Genomic DNA, 22721 nt, shown 5'->3' on the forward strand with positions numbered 1-22721 from the left:
TGCTGAAATTCGGTAGAAACAGTGTGAACGCTCTTGACCCTCCGTCTCCTTGATGTATTGGGCAAAACTCCCTCTGAACTTTCTTTTGTGCCTCCGCTGTCTTCGCATAATTGGGAATTAATCAGGCCACTGACTTTCAGCGTGAAATGTTTGTCAACTTGACAGTGGAAACCACACAGACAGCCATGGTAACCAATAGTTGATGAATGAATAAATGCCACACCCTGGAACAGGAGTCATTGCAAACCAAGTTGGAAACAGCAAAGCCATAAGGAACTACTACTTTGCTACCTGTAAGAAGTCGATGATGAAGGAACTAATTAATGTAAAATCTAAATTGATTAGCCTTTCGAATACGTCGTAAATGCAGCCGCGGTGTGGCGATTCCGTGATTGCACTAATTCTAATAAGGTGGCTTTCGCCTAATGCGGTCAATCCGTAGAATCGAGCAATATTTGGATGGGAAACACTGAACATCTGCGGCAAAACTTGCCCATAAGTCAAATCGTGAATTATAATTTATCATCGCTTCTTACTCCTACTTGGTTTAGACGACGTGATAGCTGATGTCTATTTCGAAGGCGATCAAACGGAGAGTGAGCAAACTCAGCTATGACGGTTGTAACTGACTCAAGAAGCACTGGAATTCCTTTGAGTCGTGCAGGAGAAAATCGTTCTACCTGAAACCGTAATGTGCAAATTTACCTAATCAGTTCTTTAGTGCAAATTTACTTAATTAAGCATTGAAGTTAACCTACGACGTGCTGAGCTCGTAAGGCGGACGATAATCCCTTGCTTTCACGAGCCGATCTAATGGAACCGACGGTCACAGGAATTCGAGCTCGGATTGATCGATTCTCCACCAAGTTTGCGCAGCGAATGCGCTGCTGCTCAGCCGTTTAAGCCACCTACAATTCATTAAAATACATCATTTCGGTAAAGAGCAACGGCAGCTGGTTGCAGATTGTTTATACTTACCATGTGGCTGTCAAGACCATAATTAAGCAAATAATACCGGCGACCGACCCAGCGGTGGGGACCACCCAGGCGTTTTGATCTGTATGAGATTCAGATGATACAAAAATGATCCCAGTAACTGGAAACATGCTTAGAAATATTAGAAGACATTGTGACTGGACTTTACCATCTTTAAGACAAGCGCGCCGAAGCTTGTGGTAGCCACAAGGTGGCTGATTGGGTGGTGGCCAGGTGGCGTCGGCCCAGCGATCAAGATCGTACAACTGTACCACTGGCGGGCTACCCGCCGCAGTTTTATGAAATAGCTTCTACAAGCAGTTGGTTCATATAGTTTATCTTTCTAAAGTTTTTCCATAGTTAGGCTGGCGCACCATTTGATTGCCGGCCTCATCGAATTTCCATAGATATAAATCCACTTGTCTTCCTCCTTTGCCATCAATGTATATCTCGCTGAAGTTGTTATGAAAAGTGCGATTGAAGAACTGTCTCGCCAAATATGCAGCATCGAAATATGGATGCTCTTTTCCGTCCGTCTTCAAGTCATGCAGTACCTGTGCAAAAATTCAAGCGTTTTCGTATTCTGTATGCAGTTATATAATCCAGGAAAGAGGGGCAAGTACGAGTACTGTATAAAATTATTAGCTAATATCGATGCAGTCTGGTTCATGAACCACGACACTGCATTCATATTAAGCATTCTGTTAATGGTTGGTATCATGTGATCACATAAAAACGCCACAGAAAATATGTCCCGGCCTCCCAGGTAAAGTTTCACACAATACGCATTTGAGAAGCTTACTTTGCCGAGCATTGTCACAGCGCCGTAGCAGCTCAGTAATAATGGATACGGCTACAAAAATATAATATTGCCTCCATTACTGACCACTTCAGGTAGTAGATCACTGTGCATACAGCATCGTGCAACGAAATTCGTGGACTCTAAGACTTATACTTCTTCCAGTATACTGTCGCTTTGGTTAAAATCCCGGCGCGTCCTCTCGGTAATCCTTTCTGCAAAGTCGACTGGGGCGCTATCATAAATATCTGCCGGTCTCATAACTAGCAGGGACTGGAAGGCCTGTAAGGCGATCTGCAAAATAACTCGACTGGGTGGCAGACAACTTTTAAAGCGACATCATGTTTCGCGTCTCCTTACTGCGTCGTTGCTGTCGTTGTACTTCCAGTGCATAAGCCCGTATTCTTTATTGTTAGGCCCCTCCAAAACTTTGAACGTCATATACACCTGGAAGGAATGCCTGTGAGCATGCGTCATCTATTGCCGTCCTTTGCCGACGGAAATTCCCGTACTTACGTAATCGCCGTGTGTCATATTTGCCAGCGCTGCTGATATCTAGCGAAATACGAAGACAAAAAATGCCTGATTCCTTTACCGGGAAGAATTTTGAGGTTACAGTACCAAAAACTGCCTCAGATGTTGAGCAACGCCAAAGAAAAGTACAACTGTGAGAAAGACAACCGGGGAAGATAATCATATGCCAAGATACGGTAGTACGACGGTGCTTACCTCTTGCATGCATGCGAATATCCGTCAACAGCTCGCTAAAATCATAATCGGAAGAGGTTACGTTAAGTCGCCTCACTAGAGGTGGTCGACCGAATGTTTTCAAGGAGTCGGAGACCATTTGGGCCGCATAAGCAGAATACAAATCCGATGATATCGATGCCACATCGTTAATAATCAAATGATTCGTCCAGTTGTACTGACGTAATATCTCGCAGAAGAGTAGCGTCATACCGGGAATATTAATGCGGGCGGACGATATCCAGGTAGGATTGGCCACCCTGTCGTTTATGGCTGCCGTCATCGCATTCCTGCAACAGCAGCTTTACACTGACATTTGTCGCTCCCAAAATGTAATTATTATATGGTCATTATGGTATGCTGTGTGCACTAAAGGTTGTCTGTAATGTATTATATCAGCTGTATCAGCTCTATCGGTATAATATTATTACGTAGTCTGTACTGTGCAGTACATGTTTATACTCGTGAATATTTTTTGTTATAATGATTGATTTCTTACTGGATTGAAAAAAACAAGAACGATTTTTCTCGAAAGACCAACTGAGCTGAGGACAGCAAACGCCACAGGTACGCTTTCTTGAATGTTTACAGTTTTCACCCTTACACTGTAATATAAAGGACATTCCATTGCTGTAACATATATATCCAGTCTGGTGCGATGGATGCCGCTGCAAAGTGATATTCTTTCGTAGTATGATTGTACTGATGCATTACACAGATGTTGTTAACGGTTATCAGTTTAATCGTAATGGTTGCTTCTTACCCGGAAGAAGTAGAATATTAACAACAGCTGGATCTCGTTTGCGGTAGTACCATTCTGCTGCCAGCCGACCCGTGTATTCATTAGACAGTATACCGACTGGTGGCATATAGTCAGTGAAATAATTCAAGCTGACATTCAAGGAATCACGGTACATCCAGTTCACATCGTCCGTGGCCAAACTCATCGGCGGCCCGGTAACGGCTATCCGAATAAAATTCGACCGACCACCAATGGCCATTAATTGCACATGCAATTTTCCCTGGGATGCGAAAGACACTGATGTAGCGAAGTTAATAACCTGCTGCCAAATTCCCACAGTGAAAACCACCCCACGAAATAAGCGAGCCTGTAGATTGGCACCCATAGTACTAATTTCCGTTGGTGAATAGCAAACGTTTTAGCGGGCGTTGAAATAAGCTAAAGTTGATATTTTATAGCAAAAAAACTACAAAAAATGGAGATTCGAAACATGTTTGGCTCTGTTCTTCGCATAAAATTATTAAAGTGAATTCACATAGCAGGAAAATTGTTAACGTGTGGTCTTCAGAAATTTTCATATTACGTTGAACGTAGTCATGATGGTCGATTACGTTGATTTGCTAAAGCATGCTCTCGCTCAACGGAGAATGGCAGACAACCCGTAGTCTCCATCATAAAGATTTTAATCTGCTTAATGTAGAGTATTAGCAGCAGCCAGTGATTCACCGCATTGTACCTTGGATTTTACTGGTATGGCTGTATTGCAAGAAAGGTCGAAACGGTATTCTTCCGGCGAATGACGTGGTATTGTCTTACCACCCACGGAACACCCCCACTTTAGCTCTTATACAGCCAAAGGTATGTGATTATGACTGTATTTCCTTTGTTCTGTCGGCTGTGCCTAAAGGCCCATCGGGAATACTGTAAGCGTGTGGAAAGATCGCGATCTACTGTAGAAGACTGACACGTTTTCCTGAATTATTTCGTTGTAAGTACTATGTAGTCTGGTTATATCGCACACCTCATACGAGTAACGGAGTAAGTACTGAAGACCCTCATATAAAAAATATAATATCACGATTAAATTAAATTATCTAAATTAACTTGAAATTTATCACAAAAATCAGCATATAACCACGAGAATTCTATAACATTGCTAGCGCATGGTGCAGCTACTGTAGAACTGGTCAGTCAGACGGCCGCATTTTGCCGGAAGCGAAGCCTCCTGGCATCTACAATAAATGCGACAAGTTGGTGCACTGTAGCCGATTCTCATGTCCACGGGAGCTCGAAGAAGGCTGGCAGTGTGGCGGCTGTGGCCCACCTAGCAGAAAGCGCGAAGCGACGGAAGTACGCAAGTTTAGGAAACCGATACTCCTTCTATCCTTTAGTGGTTGAAACGTTTGGCGTTTTCGGTCCAGCTTTAAGCGAATTGTTGCACTTTATGGGCCGAAAAATTCGTGACCTGACTGGAGAAGCGCGTTCTACTGCTTTCCTTAAACAACGTTTCAGTTTGGCTGTTATTAGGGGAAACGCTACGGCTGTGTTAAGTACGCTACCATTTAACCCACGGGTGGATAGAGATTTTGGTTGTTTTTTCAATGTTTAAAATTTTAACAGTAACGTAGTGTGCCTGCGCTTGCACTTCTTGTTACTTTGACGGCTATTGCCTATTAAGTAAAGTTTCCATAATACCTAACAAACAATTACTTATATGTTAGAGGCACGACAGCCTGCGTGATAGATACACCACTTTGCGTATGCGTATCACTGCACACATGCTGATTCGCCCTCTCTTGTACGTACGTGAGTGGCTGCACTGCACTCTCCGCCTAGCGGATCCACTGCGGGCGCACTCACTGAGCATACTTGCTCTCTCGCTCCTCTCTCTCGCTGTATGACTCAGCGCATATACGCTCGCGTTGGATACGAGTCCAGTCTGCGCACTCACATTCCATGTGTCTGGCCAGCGTGACGCCGTTGCCGCCAGCACTTCTATTCTCTACATTCTCATTACGCGTTAGAACTCGCTCGCAGCAACTTGACTTGCTGATTTCTGCCAGACATGGGCTTTGTTGTGTTTTTCTCCCGCAATCACGCGGTATCTTTGCTCCCTTTATTTGTCAATAAAGATCACTGTGAGCCTCCTGCATTTGTCTGTCATATATATTTATATTATTTTATTTACTTTACTTACAGATATATTTAGTTCTCATGAGGTAGCGAAGAAGAATGTCTTTACCGAGGCGATACGCACTAAATCCAGAATTCTAATACAATACCACAGTTGATGTTCGATCGCTTGAGACACCAAGGCAACAAGGTATACACTATACAGCCAGATCTGACTCCTGCGAATGTTTCGCATGAGAGAAGCGTGCAAAATCCAGTGCATGTAGGAGAGCGAAATTAAAGGTGACCTAATATTATTTTCAAGGAAATCAACTAAATTGAATTTGAAAAAAAAACGAAATTTAGTTAAAAGAAAGTCGGACATGAGTGTCGACATCCCAAGGTTTTACAATTTCCTCTATATGCAGATATAAATGCGATTTTTCCTTTGCCGGTGGCTAAAGAGGGCACCTGAGCTCGTTGAGCCAGAACGTGACCATGTCGTCTTTGCCCTTGACAGATATTACACCGCGGTCCTCGATGAGAAAGATCTGTGTACTCATCAACATCTGTGCCGTCACCTGGGAAATTTGCGTACGATTCGGCTTTCCGTACGAGCACATCCGGGAGGCAGTGTTGACAGTATCTCCAAATCTATTAAATCCCATCTCCCATAAACAAAAAGGCGATCGCACGGTGGAAATGGTTACACTTACAGGCAGTATCTCAAGCGCCGAATTCCGATGACTCCCGCAGCACATGGCCCTTCAGAAAACCCAGGTTTGTTCAAAGTATAAACAATTCTCTATGTTCTCTTCAAGGAAAATGACAAGCAACACTCAGACACGCTAAAATGTCCTCGAAGGTATGTTTCTCTTTTACCTGAATGAATTCCGGATTTGTAGTGTAGATCAAGCTGTCCGGAAAATCGTGGTGCCGCTTCCATAATCTTGAGGGCACAGTGGGCCATAACTTCAGCGTGTCGCTCGTGTCTTCTTTTGGTTAAACCACTGACTGTCTGCAACATGAATCATATTTCTTAACGAACGACAAATTATCAGAAACATTAGTAGCAAACCAAAAAACAATCAAAACTATAAAGAGATTAAGAGAATGATAAGTCCCAGAACACTGTACCAAACAACTGTCATTGACGACCTCAACTTTGTAAATCTCATCGGCAAACAAGGCTATTACACGATCCATATTTATTTCCAACTGGTCAACAACTTGAACAAGCATCTTTGGCGCACACAAATTCGTCAGGGCTGCGAATCCGCACAGTTGTGTAAACATAACCGTCGTGGATTCAAATAATTCCGGAGCCACGGTGGTGCCCGCGCGGATGGCACTGGCGACCCATCTGTAGCACCACGCATCACGTCAAGCGTGGTTTCACAGGCCGTCAGGCAATCAAAAGCGGCAAACAGAACGCAATTACCTCGGAAGAAGCTGTGCGACGACCTCGTCACATCGGTGCATCTCCTCGATCAACGCTTTCGTGCGCAGGGCCACCTCGTTTTCCAGGTCGCGAGTGTAGTCGGTTAAGCGCCTTTGGATTTTCTCGATAAACTTTTCTTGGTAACGAAAAGAAAATAGATCGGATGCTTCCTCTAATTTATCTTTAATCTGCCTGATTGATGGTCGTGCTCTAACGTTCGTTTGCCAGCATAACATCAGTATGCATTGAAAATCTTGAATGGATTCCGTTGTGGTGACGTCTGTATGGTCAGCTGTAGATAGCGCATATGGTGTGAATTATTATACAGTATACAAAGTATTTCACAGTTGAATCATTTTGAAGTGAATGCATAAGCGAGTCTTACTGTACCAGTAAATTTTTCCTTCGCTAACAATTCCCACAATATTACGCCCACGGCACTTATTTCGCTCTTTTGCTGAAATTCTGTGGAAACGTTGTGAACGCTCCTGATGCGCTGTCTCCATGCAGTGCTCGATGGTTCCCCACTGCAATCCCCATTGCCGCCTTCGCATAGTTGAGAATTTATCAGTCCGCCGATTTTCAGCGTGAAATGCTTATCAATTTGGCAGTGGAAGCCACACAGACAACCGTGATAACCAATAGGCGAGGAATGAATAAAGGTCACCCCCTGGAATACGAGCCACTGTATATTACCAAAGTTTCAAGCCGCAGTATTAATATGAGTATGCACTGTGCAGTACCTGCAAGAAATCCGTAATGAAAGAGCTAATCAATATTAAATCCAAATTAATTAACCCTTCGAATACGTCGTAAATACAGCCACGCTGTGGTGCTTCGGTAACTGCACTTATTCGGATATGGTGTCCGCCGCCTAGGGCAGTCAATCCATACAACCGTAAAATATTTGGATGCGTAATACTGAGCATCTAAAGGAAAACAGCCAATAATCAGACGAAATTGTGTTATTGTGTTCTCACTTCATTGAATTGCGGTAATTTAGTTCTTTTTCGCCGAATGGCCAAAAACCAGCTGACCGAAACTCAAATGCTGAAGCTAAAATTCGCACCTGGTTCAAGCGACGTAATAACACATGTCGATTTCGGATGCGATCAAACGGAGAGTGAGCAAAATCTGCTGCGACAGTTGTAATGTTCTCAACAAGCACCGGGATTCCTCTAAGCCTCGCCGAAGAAAACCGTTCCGCCTGTATTCAGTATACAAATAATCAGTAATTTCTCTGACTTGTTATTCCATAATTTTGCACTGCAGTTAGATCGACGTACGACATGTTGAGCCCGAAAGACAGACGTTAGGCCTTTGCTTTCATGAGCCGATCGGAAAGAGTTCGCCAAAGGGAATTCCAGCTCAGTTGGTTCAATTATCCACCATGTTTGTACAGCGGTAACATTGGCGTTCAGTCGACTGAGCCACCTATGATTAGAAGAACAAACATGTTCGCAAGAAATAGGCCAGAAAAAAACAGCCGCGGCGACAGTACGTACCATGTCGCTGCAAAGATCACGCTCAAGCAAATGACACCAGCAACCGACACAGCGGTGGCGATCATCCAAGTATTTTGCTCTAAAAAAACGCATACTCACACTGCAGGAAAACCAACATATGGCGTATTACTTATAACTAAATGTGTTGCTGTGGCGTACACATTACCCTCTTTACGGCAGGCGCGCAGATCGTTATTGTAACCACACGGTGGTTCATTGGGCGGTGGCCAGGTAGCGCGGGCCCAGTGATCCAAGCCGTAGAGCTGGATCACCGGTGGGTTACCCGCTGCAACTTTGTGGAACAGTTTCTAAAAAAATTGTTCCGGAACTTGCTGTGGGATTGTACAGTACTGTAGGTGAGTCTTATGATGGCGCACTGTTTGATTGCCGGTTTTGTCAAATTTCCATAGATATAGATCCATTTGCCGTCCACCATTGCTATCAACGTAAATTTCGCTGATGTTGTTGTGAAACGTGCGATTGAAGAACTGCCTGGCCAAATATTCTGCATCAAGAAACGGGTGCTCCTTTCCGTCCGTCTTCAATTCGTGTAAAACCTGCGCAAAATTTCAAGCGTAAACAATGCTTCAAGAGACCTGATCATAATCGACGGTACAGAGTAGCTAATCTTAATAAAGGAATGCCTATACAAATAATGTCTTAGAAAAATGTGCCCTACTTAGACTTGGCTTTGACAAAACCTTCTCACAAACCTACCTCCCCAAGCATTGTCACGGCACCATAGCAGCTCAGCAACATTGGATACGGCTGTGAAATCATATTGTATTCGTTATCGTTATAGGTAATAAGTATTTCCGTGCACACAGAAAACACTCTATAAAACACTTAGAATTATACCTCTTCGTGAATACTCTCGTTGTAGCTGAAGTCCCGGTGAGTCCTCTCCGTAACCTTTTCTAGAAAATCGCTCGGGGCGGTATCGTAGATATCGGCCGGCCTCAGAATCAACAGAGACTGGAAAGCTTGTAAAGCGATCTGAAATCGAAACCCGCCTGCAGACCTAAAGTAAATGACACCTCATGAGTTGTCCGCTTACGGCGTCATTGCTGTCGTTATATTTCCAGTGCATACGCCCGTAATCTTTCAGCCCATCCAGAATCTGGAACGTCATGTACACCTGGAAAGATTACGCAACCATCGGCGCCTGCATGAAGCAAATGCGACATGTGTCACCGCTGGTAATCCTTCCTCAAGCTTACGTAATCTCCGTTGGTCATATTAGCCCGCGCTGCTGATATCTATCCGAATACTAAAAGGTCAGAAACAAAATTCTGTCCGTAGTATGCAGTAAAATTTGTCATTCCCGTACCAAAAACTTTCGCAGATTATAGGCCGCTCCAAAGAATAGCACAACTGTAAAAATCGTAAGCGATGAAAAACAATCACATAACAAGCTCGCCTAACAGTTTACCTCTTGTGTGGGTGCGGATATCCATCAACATCTCACGAAAATCATAATCTGTGGAAGTGACGTTAAGTCGCCGCACTAACGGTGACTGACCGAAAATTCGCAGGGAATCAGTGACCATTTGCGCCGTATAGACAGTATACAGATCCGATGATCCCACATCATTAACGATCAAGTGGTTTGTCCAGTTATATTTGCGGAATATCTCGCAGAAGAGGAGTGTCATTCCGGGTACGTTAATGCGGGCGGACGATATCCAGGTCGGATTAGCCACCCTGTCGTTAATCGAGGCCGTCATCGCAGTCCTGCAAAGTAGACAAAAGTACTTACTGCGCCACACCCATATGATGGTGGATCTAGGAAGAATCCACGGACAGAGACAGAAACGGAATCTGTCCTGCAGAGTGAGCAGTGTTGTATACTACGAGTTATGCGGAAACGCAAGACACCCGACAATCAACTGCACACTTTATCCCATTCACATGACACTACAGAAGCTCCGCAGCATTGCTGCGGGGCTAAAAGAACAGCAAGTTACTCAGACGACGATGGCTAGCAACTGAAGAATCTACCAGATCGAAGAGCTGGTAGATGGAGAAAATCACTAGCAAAAACAGCAAAACAACTTAGCACCCGCACCAGTGCGGGTGTGCGGGGAGGCCACTCCTCCTCTCATGCCGTCGACATCGACATCGACATATATATTCAGCCAATTAAAAAAAAATGAAAGAAACAGATTAGTTCAAAAACTGTTGTTAAACTTGAAAATTATCATTGTACCTCGCGTTATTATCATAGCGGCTTTCAAATGCAATACACGGGTCTGTTGATTATTTAAAAAAATGTTATTATTAATTTGAACTTACACTGTAATATACAGGACATTCCACTGCTGGAACATGTATGTGTAGTCCGTTGCGATTGTTCCCGCTGTAATGTACCATTCTCCGTGTACACCGTCTCTGCTTAATTATTTCAGTCATAACGAGGCGGTGGTAAGTCTTACCCGGAAGAATTACCACATTAAGGACGGTAGGATCGCGCTTCCGGTAGTACCATTCCGCTGCTAGCCGACCCGTGTACTCGTTGGAGGTGATACCGGCTGGCGGCATATAGTCAATGACATAACTCAGGCTGACATTCAAAGAATCCTGGTATATCCAGTTCACATCGTCCGTGGCCAAACTCATCGGCGGCCCGGTAAGTGCTATCCGGATGAGATTGGCCCGTCCACCAATCGCCACAAGGTGCACCTGCAGTTTTCCCTCGGATTCGGACGATGCAACGACAATAAGGTGAAGCCAAAGCACGACAGTGAAAGGCAGTCTACGGAATAAACAAGGCACTTGACTGGCATTCATGGTAATATTTACTGACGTGAAACACAGAGGTAACAAATACAATCCAGCCTAGTTGGCACTGCAAGGATCCAGTACTGCAAGTGCCGGGATACGGTTAGGGTACGGTTTGCTCAGAGAGGAATTGAACTGGTGTTACAATTTTTCATTGACATAGTACAACTTTGTATGGGTATGTATCTAATAAAGTAAAACCGAGTTTTCATTAAAATTTTAACATCGTTGCCATGAAATTGCCATATAGACGGGATGCTCGATTATATAATCTAGAACCGGCCGAGCACGTGGTCAGAAGAATGCCAGACATTCCATTAGAAACATCTTCAAGATTTTGATTTAATAATGTATTAGCGGCTGCCAGTGCTATTATGGATGACTGGATATGTCATAGCCTGGATTTTATTTAGGATAATACCACCCTTTTCAGGAAAATGTATGCTTTTGTGCCCTGATTCTTTGCTGGCTTACTACGCACGGAACACCGGCACATTATTATTACAGCCAAAGGGTTTAATATGACAATATGGTTTCTGTCCCTTTCCTTGTGCCTAAAGGCCCATTGGGATAAATATAATCCCTATATGATACAACAACAATCCGTGATGAATATGCGGAATTATTGGAAACTGGAAAGCTGACAACGCTTCTGCGATCTGTAATGCGAAAGTCTCGCCTAATCGCACATCCCGCATGTGGCAGGAGAAGCCCTGTTTACACATCTGATCTTAATGTAAAGATGAAGAATTTTAAGGCGATCATCGTACGCTGCAGAGCGCGTACGCCGAAAATGCTGACAGGAGACAAACACTACACTGAAATATTTTGAGTGTCGAATTTTATAAAGCACAACACTCGACATCATTAATTTTGTTAACCTATGTACTACAGCGCAAAATAATTAATTTTACTGTTATCCATCAGTTTAGGCGTAATATCCTGACCCTTACAAACCGCAGATTAAATATGCATATTGAATATGTATGACTTCGGAATTTGAAGGTCATTCTTTCTAATGCTATTCTGTTCCGTGATCGGTGCAACTCCAAACCAGATACAGAGCAAAATGCAGATACGAACGGTTAACAAATACAGAGCACATATGATATATCTATATACTGATGTCAGATATAGTATACTGGTAGTCTCGTACCGCAAGTATGCATACATTAGGCACCACAGTTTTCTAGCGTTATCATGTTTCAGATCAATTTCTTCCAAGGGACTGTTGTGTAAGTTAAACGGTGAGAAAAATCGAGCAGTTTCGCGCACACTACGCAGGCCGGCAGTTACTGTATCAAGTTACTGAGTTTTGAGAAGATCAGCGCGGAGGAACGTGCGTAAGCCGGTAAGCGGTATTTTGATTTTGGTTTGATAGTTTGACAGGATTCGAACTTTAAACGATAAATCGTGTAGAAATTTCGTAATTTTTGATTAAAACCGTTCGACTCTTTAATCGTCTGAATTTCCAACGCTCGGGTTGTGATCAGACTTAGAGCAGTCCGTTGTCCCCTGGACCAGCGATGGAGCCTCTCGATGTCAAACTGGTATTCGATACCAGCGCGCTTCTGCGTCCAGACCATCTGCAGATTCTCAAAGATCTCTTCAGCCAGCCCGTGGCGATCTACATACCCCGTGTTGTGTGGGAAGAACTCAAGAGTCTTAAGAACAAAAAGGTGAGTTCGACGCACGCCTTGAACTACATTGAGTCAGTGGCTGGGCGGGGTGTACACATCCAGTCGTTGACGAATTTCCAGCAGCTGCAGCGAACCTTTTATCCACCTCGCGGCGGTCGCTATCTTAATGAGTATCTCTCAGCCAACGATAACCTGATCCTGTTGTATGCACTGGAACTGCGCCACACCACCCGTTCTCCCGTGTGGCTGCTCACGCAAGATCGACTGTTGCGAGCGCGAGCCACACGCAGTGGCATGCCGTGCCTTGATCCGTTTACCGTGCAGGTGGCGCTGCACCTGGAACATTATGATCACCTCAATCCAAAAGGCAGCGATTATCATGGATGGACTTCAGTCAAGAACTGCAAATGTCGGAATATGGTTACGGTACGGTTTGCTCAGAATGGGATTCAGTTTCCCGCGGACAGTGTGGAAATGCGTGAGGCGGCCTATCGAGAAGTTGTCCAGGAACGGCAGAACTATAGCCGCGTCGGACTTCGACGTGAGGATTTGGAGACAAAGAACATCAAGAGTGATTCGCTGAAAAATCGCAGCTCGTTGCTGGTTCATGATTATCATAAGACTGCGCGCTATTTCTTTACGGTCGCTGGTCTGCTACTGTTCGCCTTCTATTGCATGGCCCTTGTGGAATGGGTTGGTTCTCGACATATCTCTTAGAGGGTCGATTTAATTTGTCCTAAAAATGTGTACAGCTCGAAAGCGGAACCGGTAGCCATCATCCGACTGTAGCAATTTATTGAATACTCTGTTGTGCATTTTTTGTGCGGATGAGTTTCAGTTTTGTAACTACGAAATTTGTTGAAGCTGCCGAGAGATCTTGGAAATGAGTGTGACATTTCTGTTATCATCCACGTTTATGTTTTCATTTCGCTTTCGGTTGTTTCTGGTTCTTGGATTCTTGTTTTGTAGTATGATTGTTGGAATTAGTTCCGTTGCAGCGCTTGGTTTTGCAGTTAAATTGAGAGTAAGCTGAACACTGAAATATCAAATATCTGTATAAAGCGGTATCGACTACTGGTTTCGGCCTCAGGGAGCGGAAGTCAATCTCTAATCAGGCGCCCATTCGTAGGGATATATTCAAAATTTCAAGCGTTTATTCAGTCGCACAGTTTGGATTCTGATAGCGTTGAATTCTGATAGCTTAGCGTTCACAAAGAAAATCTTATAAAGCTTCCAAATCGATTATCAGGTTTTGAAAAAATCCAAATTGCAGCTGCGATTGTTGCACTGAATTTTCAGTCGTTAACTTCGCACAACGATAAATGCATCAGCCCGCGCATGCGCCCGCTGGGCCAACACTTACGTTTAAGCGTGAATATCAGCTGCAACCTGCAAAGCCTGCAACTGGCAATTAGGTTTTCTCTGGAATTCGTGGTTTGGCAGTTTCACTGTTTCACTTCAAAAAACCTTAATCTTTGCACGGTGAATTGTCGTTGAGTCTCAGATTTGTGAATCTCGAACTCCTTTTTCAAAACTGTACAGTCGATATTCGCTAGAAGTTCCAGCGCTCGGTCTCGTAATTAGCGATGGAATCCCGCGACCTGAAACTGGTTATCGATACCAGCTCGCTCCTGTATCCCCGCGAACTGCAAAGTTTCCAAAATCTTGTCCGGCAGTCAGTTTGGATCTATTTACCCGCTATTGTACTGGCGGAGCTCAAGAAACTCAAACGTGACCCAAGAACCCGACGGGGTGCTACGAACGCTTTGAACTACATTGAGTCTGTGGCGGGATCGGGAGGTTCTGTCCACATCCAGTCTCCAGAGGACTGCATTCGGCTGCTGCGAACATTCTATCCGCCGCGCGGGAGTGACTGTTATCTCGATGACTATCCGTCACCCTGCGATAACCTGATCCTGCTGTATGCACTGGAGCTGCGCCATACCGCCCGTGATCCTGTATGGCTCATCACGCAAGATCAACAGTTGCGGGCCCGCGCCACTCGCAGCGGCCTGCAATGCGTGGATATGTCAACCGCGCAAATGGCGCTAGAAGTGGAGCGCTACGATCATCACTGTCCAAAGGGCAACGATTACCATGTGTGGACCTCAGGCAAGGATTGCAGCTGCCAGAATATAGTCACGGTACAATTCCCTCGGAGCGGAGTTGAGTTTTGGGCGGAGAGTGAGCGTCGACGCGATATGGCGTACCAGGATGTTGTAGAGCACCGAGGAGATTTTGGTCGCACCGGATTGCGACGCTTTGCTCCTTATGATCCGCCTGCTGAGGATTCTCGGGTTGGCAATAGCGGGAGCGCTTTGTTGGCGAACCGCCGCCCGTCGCCGCCACCTCCTGCTTTAAATAGAGCCCTGCACGAGCCGAGCCGCTCGGCTCGGCTCACGAGCGCTCGGCGCTCGCGAGCACTTCGAGCGAGCAGGCGTCGTTTTGCGAATTTGCGAACGAGCCGAGCAACAGAAAAAAATTGCGAGCAAGCCGAGCGAGCGGGATGGTTAGATGCGAGCGATCGCGAGCCTAAAGGCTAACATTGTGCGAAATGGAAAAGTTTCTGGTACAAAATCACATTGACCGACCTGAAAACGGTCTTAAACCACCGTCTCCTTCGCGCTTCGCGCGAAGTGATTTACTAACTTTCCTAGACTGGTCGGGACTCAGGACTAACTTTTGATATTTTGTACTCGTAGCCAACAAAAACATTATTTGACGGGTTTATGAATCAGTTGAATGCTTCCTAAGAAAGGTGCATTTTAATTTTTGAGAATTCTACTGTATGCATTTATTTCAGACTAAATTAAGAAAACGAAGTGGCTATTTTGCCGCAGTGTTTGCGGCTAAATAGCCAGTTGGCTATTTCGCCGCACTACGGTGGGCGAAATAGCTTCTTGGCTACTTTACGGCACACTGCGTTATCAGCTGCTCAACTATTTTGCCGCACTATGGTCGGCAAAATAGTCAGTTGGCTATTTTGCCACACCATTAGTGCAGCCTTCTCGCCGCGCACTTTTAATGATCTCTGTACGGTAAAGTGCCGCAAGGTCTGTAAAACCGCGTTACTTACTTCAAACAGAATCTTACAGAGCGTTACAGAGCAACGAGGCAGTCCAACTCAAAATGTGTCATTGTTAATCGAGGCTATATATGTATGAGTGGCTTCGCCTTCCGCCTTCTCCTCCGCCTATGCCTTTTGCGCACTGCGGATTCGACCTCGGCTTCCAAAAGATGCACTTTTCATTGGTCTTCTAATGCAATTCTTAAGTTTCTTGGGTTATATTCGAGTTTCCGAGGGAATATTGTTAGGTTTTCTTGTGTTTATGTTATCCTAGCCGTTAATCGAATTAAAAATTATTTTCAAACAACCATGCGTCAACGGTTTTAGTCCGGCTTTCAGTACTGCTACTGGCAGCACAACATCTAGGCTAACGATTGTAAACAGCTTTATCGAGGAATCAAAAAATTGGAGAAGCTTGGAGCCGTTCGGAAACGGCACAGCCGGGGAAACGGCACAGCCGGGAAAACGGCACAGCCGGGGAAACGGCACAGCCGGGGAAACGGCACAGCCGGGGAAACGGCACAGCCGGGGAAACGGCACAGCCGGGGAAACGGCACAGCCGGGGAAACGGCACAGCCGGGGAAACGGCACAGCCGGGGAAACGGCACAGCCGGGAACGAGCCTGTAATTTATGCGATTGCTTGCCTTACGGACGCAATCACGAATTAAGATCTTCTGAAAAGGAATGCGTTAAACTGGTACGAGGTCACCGCTTTCTCCGTTGTTTGTCTAGTAAGCGTTTCAGTGCGCTGCCGGTCGTGTAACAAGTTTACATAAGGTCTATATTCGAGATGCGGAAGCCGTTCAACCGGTGACGCTTTTGATTTACAAAAATTTTTGTTGCACCCTGACTTGCGGTCCGGCAAAAATAATAACGAACCAACCAGGGTTGGCGGCAGCTGGGTTTACGCAGCATCTGTGTCCTTAAAGCACTGATCAGTTAACCGTCTACGTTTAATCGGCTACTACTATAGCTCTTGTTAGCATGCCGGCGGGCCGCGTTTATTTCTGCTTATCCTTGTGTGCCTTTTTTTCTGTTTTATGTTCGTAATCCGTTCAAATTTTGCAGTCGATGAGAAATCATTTAGCAGTATGCTTGGAAAGCAAGAGACTGGTTCCTTTCCCAAGCAACAAAAGAAAGAACAGAGGCTTTATCAGCGACGTTTCCGTGCGGTTCATCTGCCATTGCAGAGTTCACTGGACCCACTTCCTGAGCCGGTGGACTGCTTACGGTCACCATTCCCCCCGTTACACGTTGTGGTCGTGCTTGTTTGGGTGGCGCCAGACCGAATCGGTTGCGATTCTGTGCCCCGGTAGGGTATCGCTTAGTATACCGCCTTTGCCAATCCAAGTACCAGTTCCTGTTAGGATTCTCGGCGTATGGCCTACCGGCGTAACCACAACCATCGGTTTTGTGGTTTCCACAAAGGCAGGTGTTAGTTCCTCTTTGGACCATCTTTCTAACATGCGCTCGATCCGATCGATGTACATGTCCGCCTGTTTCTGCGCCTCTTCGGATTTTGGTGTTTGGCGTTGGCCGCTCTGGCCTCCGCTGCCACCTTGGTCACGACGTCCGGAGCCACTGTTGCCGCCGCCTCGCTTTCCGCTAAAGCTGGCGTTTTGGCCTCCGGAATAGCCGCCTCTTTGTCTTACACCACCATTTCGCTGGTTATAGCCAAAATTGCTCTGGTTCTGGGCCTGGCCGTAGCTGCCACCACCACCGTTAGGCGGTGTGGAACCCCATTTTTGGAAGCCCCGGTTCATAGCCGCAATAGCGGCATATGCTGCTTCGACCTGAGCTTGGGTTGGTGTGAGCGTCTGTGGAGGATAATAAGCCGGTGATGCTGACTGCTGAGGTACGACTTGGGCAGATGGCGTTGGTGCGGCCGCCCGGACAACCGGGTATCCTTGGCCCGCCTTCCCGTCGTAGTCAGGTTGCCGTTTGCCTGCCGTAAACTGCCGGATGTAGTCCCGAAATTCTTTCGAAGACTTCGGCAGCCGGATGTCCACAGCACGACGCAGTTCTGACTCGTTCATGTTGCTCATCAAAAAACGCAGAGTCATGGTGTCATCTAGGTTGGCGCGTGCCTGGAGAGTAAGGATCGCATCGTGATATTGCTCTGGCGCCTCGAATCCGTGCCGGTGGCTACGGTGCGAAATGTCGCCAAGAGCATTAGCCTGTTGATTCTCATCATTATATCAAGCGGCAAACTTCTGAAGCCAGTCGTCGACTGTCATCTTCTTCGCGGTTGGCTTGGCCGGTGTACCATTCCCTGACCGGTTTGGACAAGGCTGCGTAGATACGGCTCATGAGGTCCGGATCCGGCTTGTTTAAGGCGGACGATTGCTTACAGATCCTTCTGATCTGGCAAATCCACCCTTTCACGGCTGTTTTATTGCCGTCAAAGGTCGGTGGAGTGATTTGGACATTGGCCTTCGCATTGGCCTTTGCATATGCATCGGCCACCGTTTGCATGTATACCAAGTCATGCACTGGCGGACTGGCCCTTGGCGATAGTGCAGGCGTTATCTGCTGTACCACTACTTGTAGCGGTGGATGCAGTTACTGTGGCGCTGGGCCTGGCTGATGTCCCTGTTGAGGGTTCACCAACGGTTGAGGCGGGGATTGGATGGCTCCGTTGAACGCCATTTAGCCATATGCCCCATTGGGCAGCTGGATCAGCACGGACGCATTCTGGATCAGGTTTGGCTGAGCTGCAGGTCCGGGTGGCTTCGCCGCCGCTGGCAGTGCGCCGGGTGGGTGGGGCGCATTGTGGCCCGACTGGTTGGGCTTGGTCCGTTTGGGTTGCCGCTGAGATAGGAGGGCCAGTTAGGCTTAGTCGGCCTGTGAGTGGCTGTTGCTCCGTTGGCGTGCCACTTTGGCCTCCTCTTTGTCCCTGTGTTGCTGATGGTCCGAACATCGGGCTCGGCGAATTGGTCCAGCTTGGATCCGTGCCGCTTATGGGAGCCTGGTCTGAGACCAGGTGTGGGCTCAGGTGGAAATTCATGATCGGAAACAGGGTTGGGTACACTGGGCTTGACCTGAAGTAACCGTGGCTCGGCGTCTGATTCTGAGACGTCGGCTGGCTCGGGCCAAAGAATGGCTCAGTTGGCACAGACGGTTGAGTCTGTGTTGCGGGCGTCACCATGGTCGATTGACCCATAGTTGCTGATATGGTGACCGGGATTGGTGGTGACGGTATCGTTACTGTCGCCAGTGATGATCCCTAGTTTACCGGACTTAACGACCCTGGTATGGTCGGGCCAGTCGGAGAATGTCCCACTGATGGGTCCCCCACGGCCATGTTCACGTGGTAATGTTGTTGGTAATACACTGGCACACGGTAGAACCGTTGGTCCTGCCGCAAAACGTCGTCGGCTTTTTCTTGTTGACGTTGTGTATCCGAGTCCGGAAAGGTGTGGTAGGAGAGCGGTTCTGCGGACATCTCGGAATGTAAATTCTCGAGATGTGATTTTTCCGAGTCTAAGCAGGCCTTCTCGGTGCTTAGCCTTTCCAGATCCTCGTTGTGTACAGTGATGCGGTGGGTGGCCACCTAGTAGTCTTTGACCAGGCTGGCTTTATTGGCCTCCAATTTGATGATCCGGTCATGTTGGCCCTGCAACACCTGTTTGGCTTGGGCAAAGGCCTGGTCCAATTGGACAAAGTTTTGTTGTCCAATGGTGCTGTTTTGCTCAAGTTGGACCCGAATCGTTAAATTCGGCCCTGAGCTGGTTCTGGAGGGCAGCGATCTGCTGCTGGAGTTGCACGATCTGTGCTTCCTTCTGTTGGAACGTTTGGTCCAACAGCCCTCCCTGTTGGATCACCTGCAGCAGAGTTTGGTGATTCTGGTACAGCAGGTGATATCCGTTGCGCATACGGTTGACCTCGTCCTGCATGTTGGCCATGTCGTCGGTAGACGATCATTGTCCGTCTGTAAGCGGTCCGCCTCAGAGTCAGTTCCGTCAATTGTGATCCGGGCCGCGGCCAGGTCGTCCCTGGCTGTGGCCAGCTCGGTTCTCGTTGAGGCGACACTTAAGTTACCCGCCACCGCCACTTCTAGGCGATGAATGTCTCTGTCGAGCTGATCTCGCTCAGCCTTGGGACATGGGGCCAAATTGAGTTTAGTCAACTCGAGTTGGGTCTGGGCCTGTAGGGCCGAGACACGTCTAACCTCTGCTTCCGCTTTGGATGCGAGGGTTTTGTACTTGTCGATCTCCTCTCTCATCAGCTGTTCAGCTGTGAGGACCGTTTCGGCTGCGGCGACAAGTTGCTTGGTCTGGTTTCGCGCTCTGATTCTGAGGGCTTCGACTTCTTTAATTTCTTCGGGCGGGGTTGCCTGTATCAGGTTCTGTGGGCCAAGGCTGACTGGTTTAAGTCAATCTTGGCAAGTCCACTATTGGGTCCAACTCCGGTTTGGTCCGGCCGGGCACGCCGATGACGTCATTGGTGGGTGATGGCGTTTGATGAGTTGAGCCATCAACTTCGAACATGATTGGCGACTGACTCATGAGCGGTTGGCCCTGGTCATGTGCCTTTGGACCAGGCTTTTGGCATTGGTCCTGCGCCTCGTCTCCCCCTTTGGTCATCGTTGGTGCCCCAGGTTGGATCCGGTCCAGACCCGGTAGAGTTGGACTTGTTATCGAATCCTGGGCGACAAGGTTGGCCCGGGCCAGATTCTCGGCACCGTGTCCCCGTCTCGTGTTCTGTCCGTTGGTTACCGTTGGTGCCTCAGATTGGGCTTGGCCCGGATCATGTATAGCCGGTTGGCGCGCCGAAACCCGGGGGACACTGTTGGCCTGGGCCGGCAACTCGGCGCCAGGCTGGTTGTCTTGAGGCTGGTTGGCCTCAGGCAGCCCTTCGGACGCCTCCAGGAATGTATCGTCCTGGGTGGCGTTAACAACTTTCCTAACTTGTGTCCTAGTCGGCAGGATTTGGTTTTGTCCCGCCTGGCTTTGGCCTCGACCTAACTCGTGGAGCCGGTCAAGTTTGGTTCGTCCGGGTCAGAACTAGTCCGCCTTGCGCCACGAAAACCGTATGGCCCCGTTGGTTCGCGCGTGGCGTAGGTATTCCCGCAAGGTTTGGCGTACTCATTGGTTTGGCGCCTGTAAATAGGACTGAGCAATCTCCGTTGGAGTTGCTCACGGCTGGTGTATGGCATCACCTTGGCCAAGGCACTGTGAGTTTGGCCCATGGTACTGGAACATAGTAAAATCTTTGGTCTTGGTCTGAATCGGAATTTGTTTCGTGTCTGGACCGGATCTGAATCGCGGGTCGATGCTGGTCAGGTGCGTTAGAGCTGAGGTTTAGCACTAGCTCCCTATGGCCCTATGCTACGTTACCGACCAGTGTGACGTCACGTACTTCGTGGCCTTGCGATTAGCTCTACGTCACGAGTTGCGCGTCGCCACCTTCGTGCGGGCGACAGAGCAGTCCACAAGAGGTGTCTACCGCCTCGAGTGTGCGGTCTCTGAAATTAGCAACACTTATAGTGGTCTTTTTTGTCCCAGCGCTTTGGTCGGCTTAATGACGAACACGTCCGCCGGACGTGTTTGCTTGCCCAGACGTTTTGGCCGGGTGCACACGCAAGACGCCGTTCACACGGACTGCCGCTTTTATTGCTTGACCACAGACCGGTGACCATATGCACGTTTCGTAGCAATACTCCCTACATCTGTTTTTCGCGCTCTTTTGGTGCCGCTGTTAACTGTTTGTGTGAGTTTTCGGCAAAAGTCCGGCATTGCGTTCTTTGTAGTTGTTGTCGCCCTGGCTGGTAAATGGCGAATTGTGGTATGAATGAATATAATTGTGATGTACAATTTTCGTTCCCCGGTTGCACCAGTGATGCGCTTAAAGGTGATTTCTGGCAATAGCTTACACGCGGGAAGATGTTTCGGCCCCCGGACTTGCTTCCTTGCATTTGCCAGAGTGCGGCAAAATAGCTGACGCGCTATTTTAACGCAGTGTGCGGTAAAATAGCCAAGAAGCTATTTCATCCACCACAGTGCGGCAAAATAGCCAACTGGCTATTCTGACGCAGTGTGCGGCAAAATAGCCTGAGGGCTATTTAGATCCTTATTGTCATACTGCGGCAAAATAGCCATAGCCTTAAGAAAACTACATCAAGTTGAAAATTAGGGAAATGCATTAGCGAAAAATGAAAAACTGTAATGAAGCGGACTACCAGTATGGTGATATAAGTGATTTTCTCTGAACATCCGATTACACTTACTAAATTTTTGTGTTGGTGAAAAGTTTGGTATAATTAATTGGTGCAAAAAATTGATACAGAAATTTTTGCCGATCTCACGAGCGAGCCGATTTGCCAAAATAAAATTACGAGCGAGTTGAGCGAGCGGCAGCAAAGAAAAATTGGAAAACGAGCGAGTCGAGCGAGCGGCGGTTGGGGCGCGAGCGAGCTGAGCGAGCAGGAAGTTTCAGAAAGCTGAAACGAGCGAGCTGAGCAGCACTTTTGCTGCTCGTGCAGGGCTCTAGCTGCTTATGACTGGGCAGCCGCAGCGCGCTTCTTGCGAGGATTTGTCCGGTATAACGTGGACACATGGGCTAATTATGACTGGGCAGCCGCGTCGCGCCGCTTGCAGCGTTTTGTCCCGTTCGACCTGGATTTCTGGAAAGGGAACAATAACCGCCAGCCGCTGAGGATCCGCACTCCGTCGCCGCCTCCTGTTCATGATCCGGCAGCGCTCGACCGCCTCCTCACGTTCCGGGATATATTGTGTCCTCTCTTCGCTCTTTTCTTCGTCTCAGTCGTCTGTATGTTTCGTGAAGCACCCGAAAAGGGGCGTAAATATGATTATCAGTAGATATCGGTTGCATTTTCGCCGAGGATGAAGAATGTTTGTACGATTTATACCATTCGGAAAGCACCTTAATCCCATTTGCAAGAATTTGTT

General features: G+C 47.2%; 2 protein-coding genes across 3 annotated transcripts; one reads left to right on the forward strand and one right to left on the reverse strand.

Moving 5' to 3' along the window:
- Positions 1-7168: 7168 nt before the first annotated feature.
- LOC129594625 (atrial natriuretic peptide receptor 1-like) lies at positions 7169-9886 on the reverse strand. The gene is made up of 12 exons (XM_055491376.1): positions 9754-9886; positions 9652-9695; positions 9379-9580; positions 9180-9317; positions 9039-9089; positions 8699-8878; positions 8488-8629; positions 8322-8400; positions 8103-8250; positions 7886-8023; positions 7560-7745; positions 7169-7486 (listed from the first exon to the last, which is right to left on the reverse strand). The coding sequence occupies exons 3-12, from the start codon at positions 9451-9453 to the stop codon at positions 7169-7171; spliced, it is 1455 nt and encodes a 484-aa protein (XP_055347351.1). The 5' UTR covers positions 9454-9580; positions 9652-9695; positions 9754-9886.
- A 4403-nt stretch (positions 9887-14289) lies between these two features.
- Positions 14290-22604, forward strand: LOC129594696 (uncharacterized). Of its 2 annotated transcripts, none has more exons than XM_055491468.1 (2): positions 14290-15039; positions 22327-22604. In XM_055491468.1, exons 1-2 carry the CDS (start codon positions 14329-14331, stop codon positions 22465-22467), a joined length of 852 nt encoding a protein of 283 aa, XP_055347443.1. In that variant the 5' UTR covers positions 14290-14328; the 3' UTR covers positions 22468-22604. The 2 variants fall into 2 exon arrangements, with proteins under 2 accessions (XP_055347443.1, XP_055347444.1); XM_055491469.1 differs by having other exon boundaries at positions 22295-22342.
- The last annotated feature ends 117 nt before the right edge of the window (positions 22605-22721 follow it).

The sequence above is a fragment of the Paramacrobiotus metropolitanus genome, unplaced genomic scaffold, assembly GCF_019649055.1.
Source record: "Paramacrobiotus metropolitanus isolate TYO unplaced genomic scaffold, Prichtersi_v1.0 Parri_scaffold0000070, whole genome shotgun sequence".
NCBI lineage: Eukaryota > Metazoa > Tardigrada > Eutardigrada > Parachela > Macrobiotidae > Paramacrobiotus > Paramacrobiotus metropolitanus.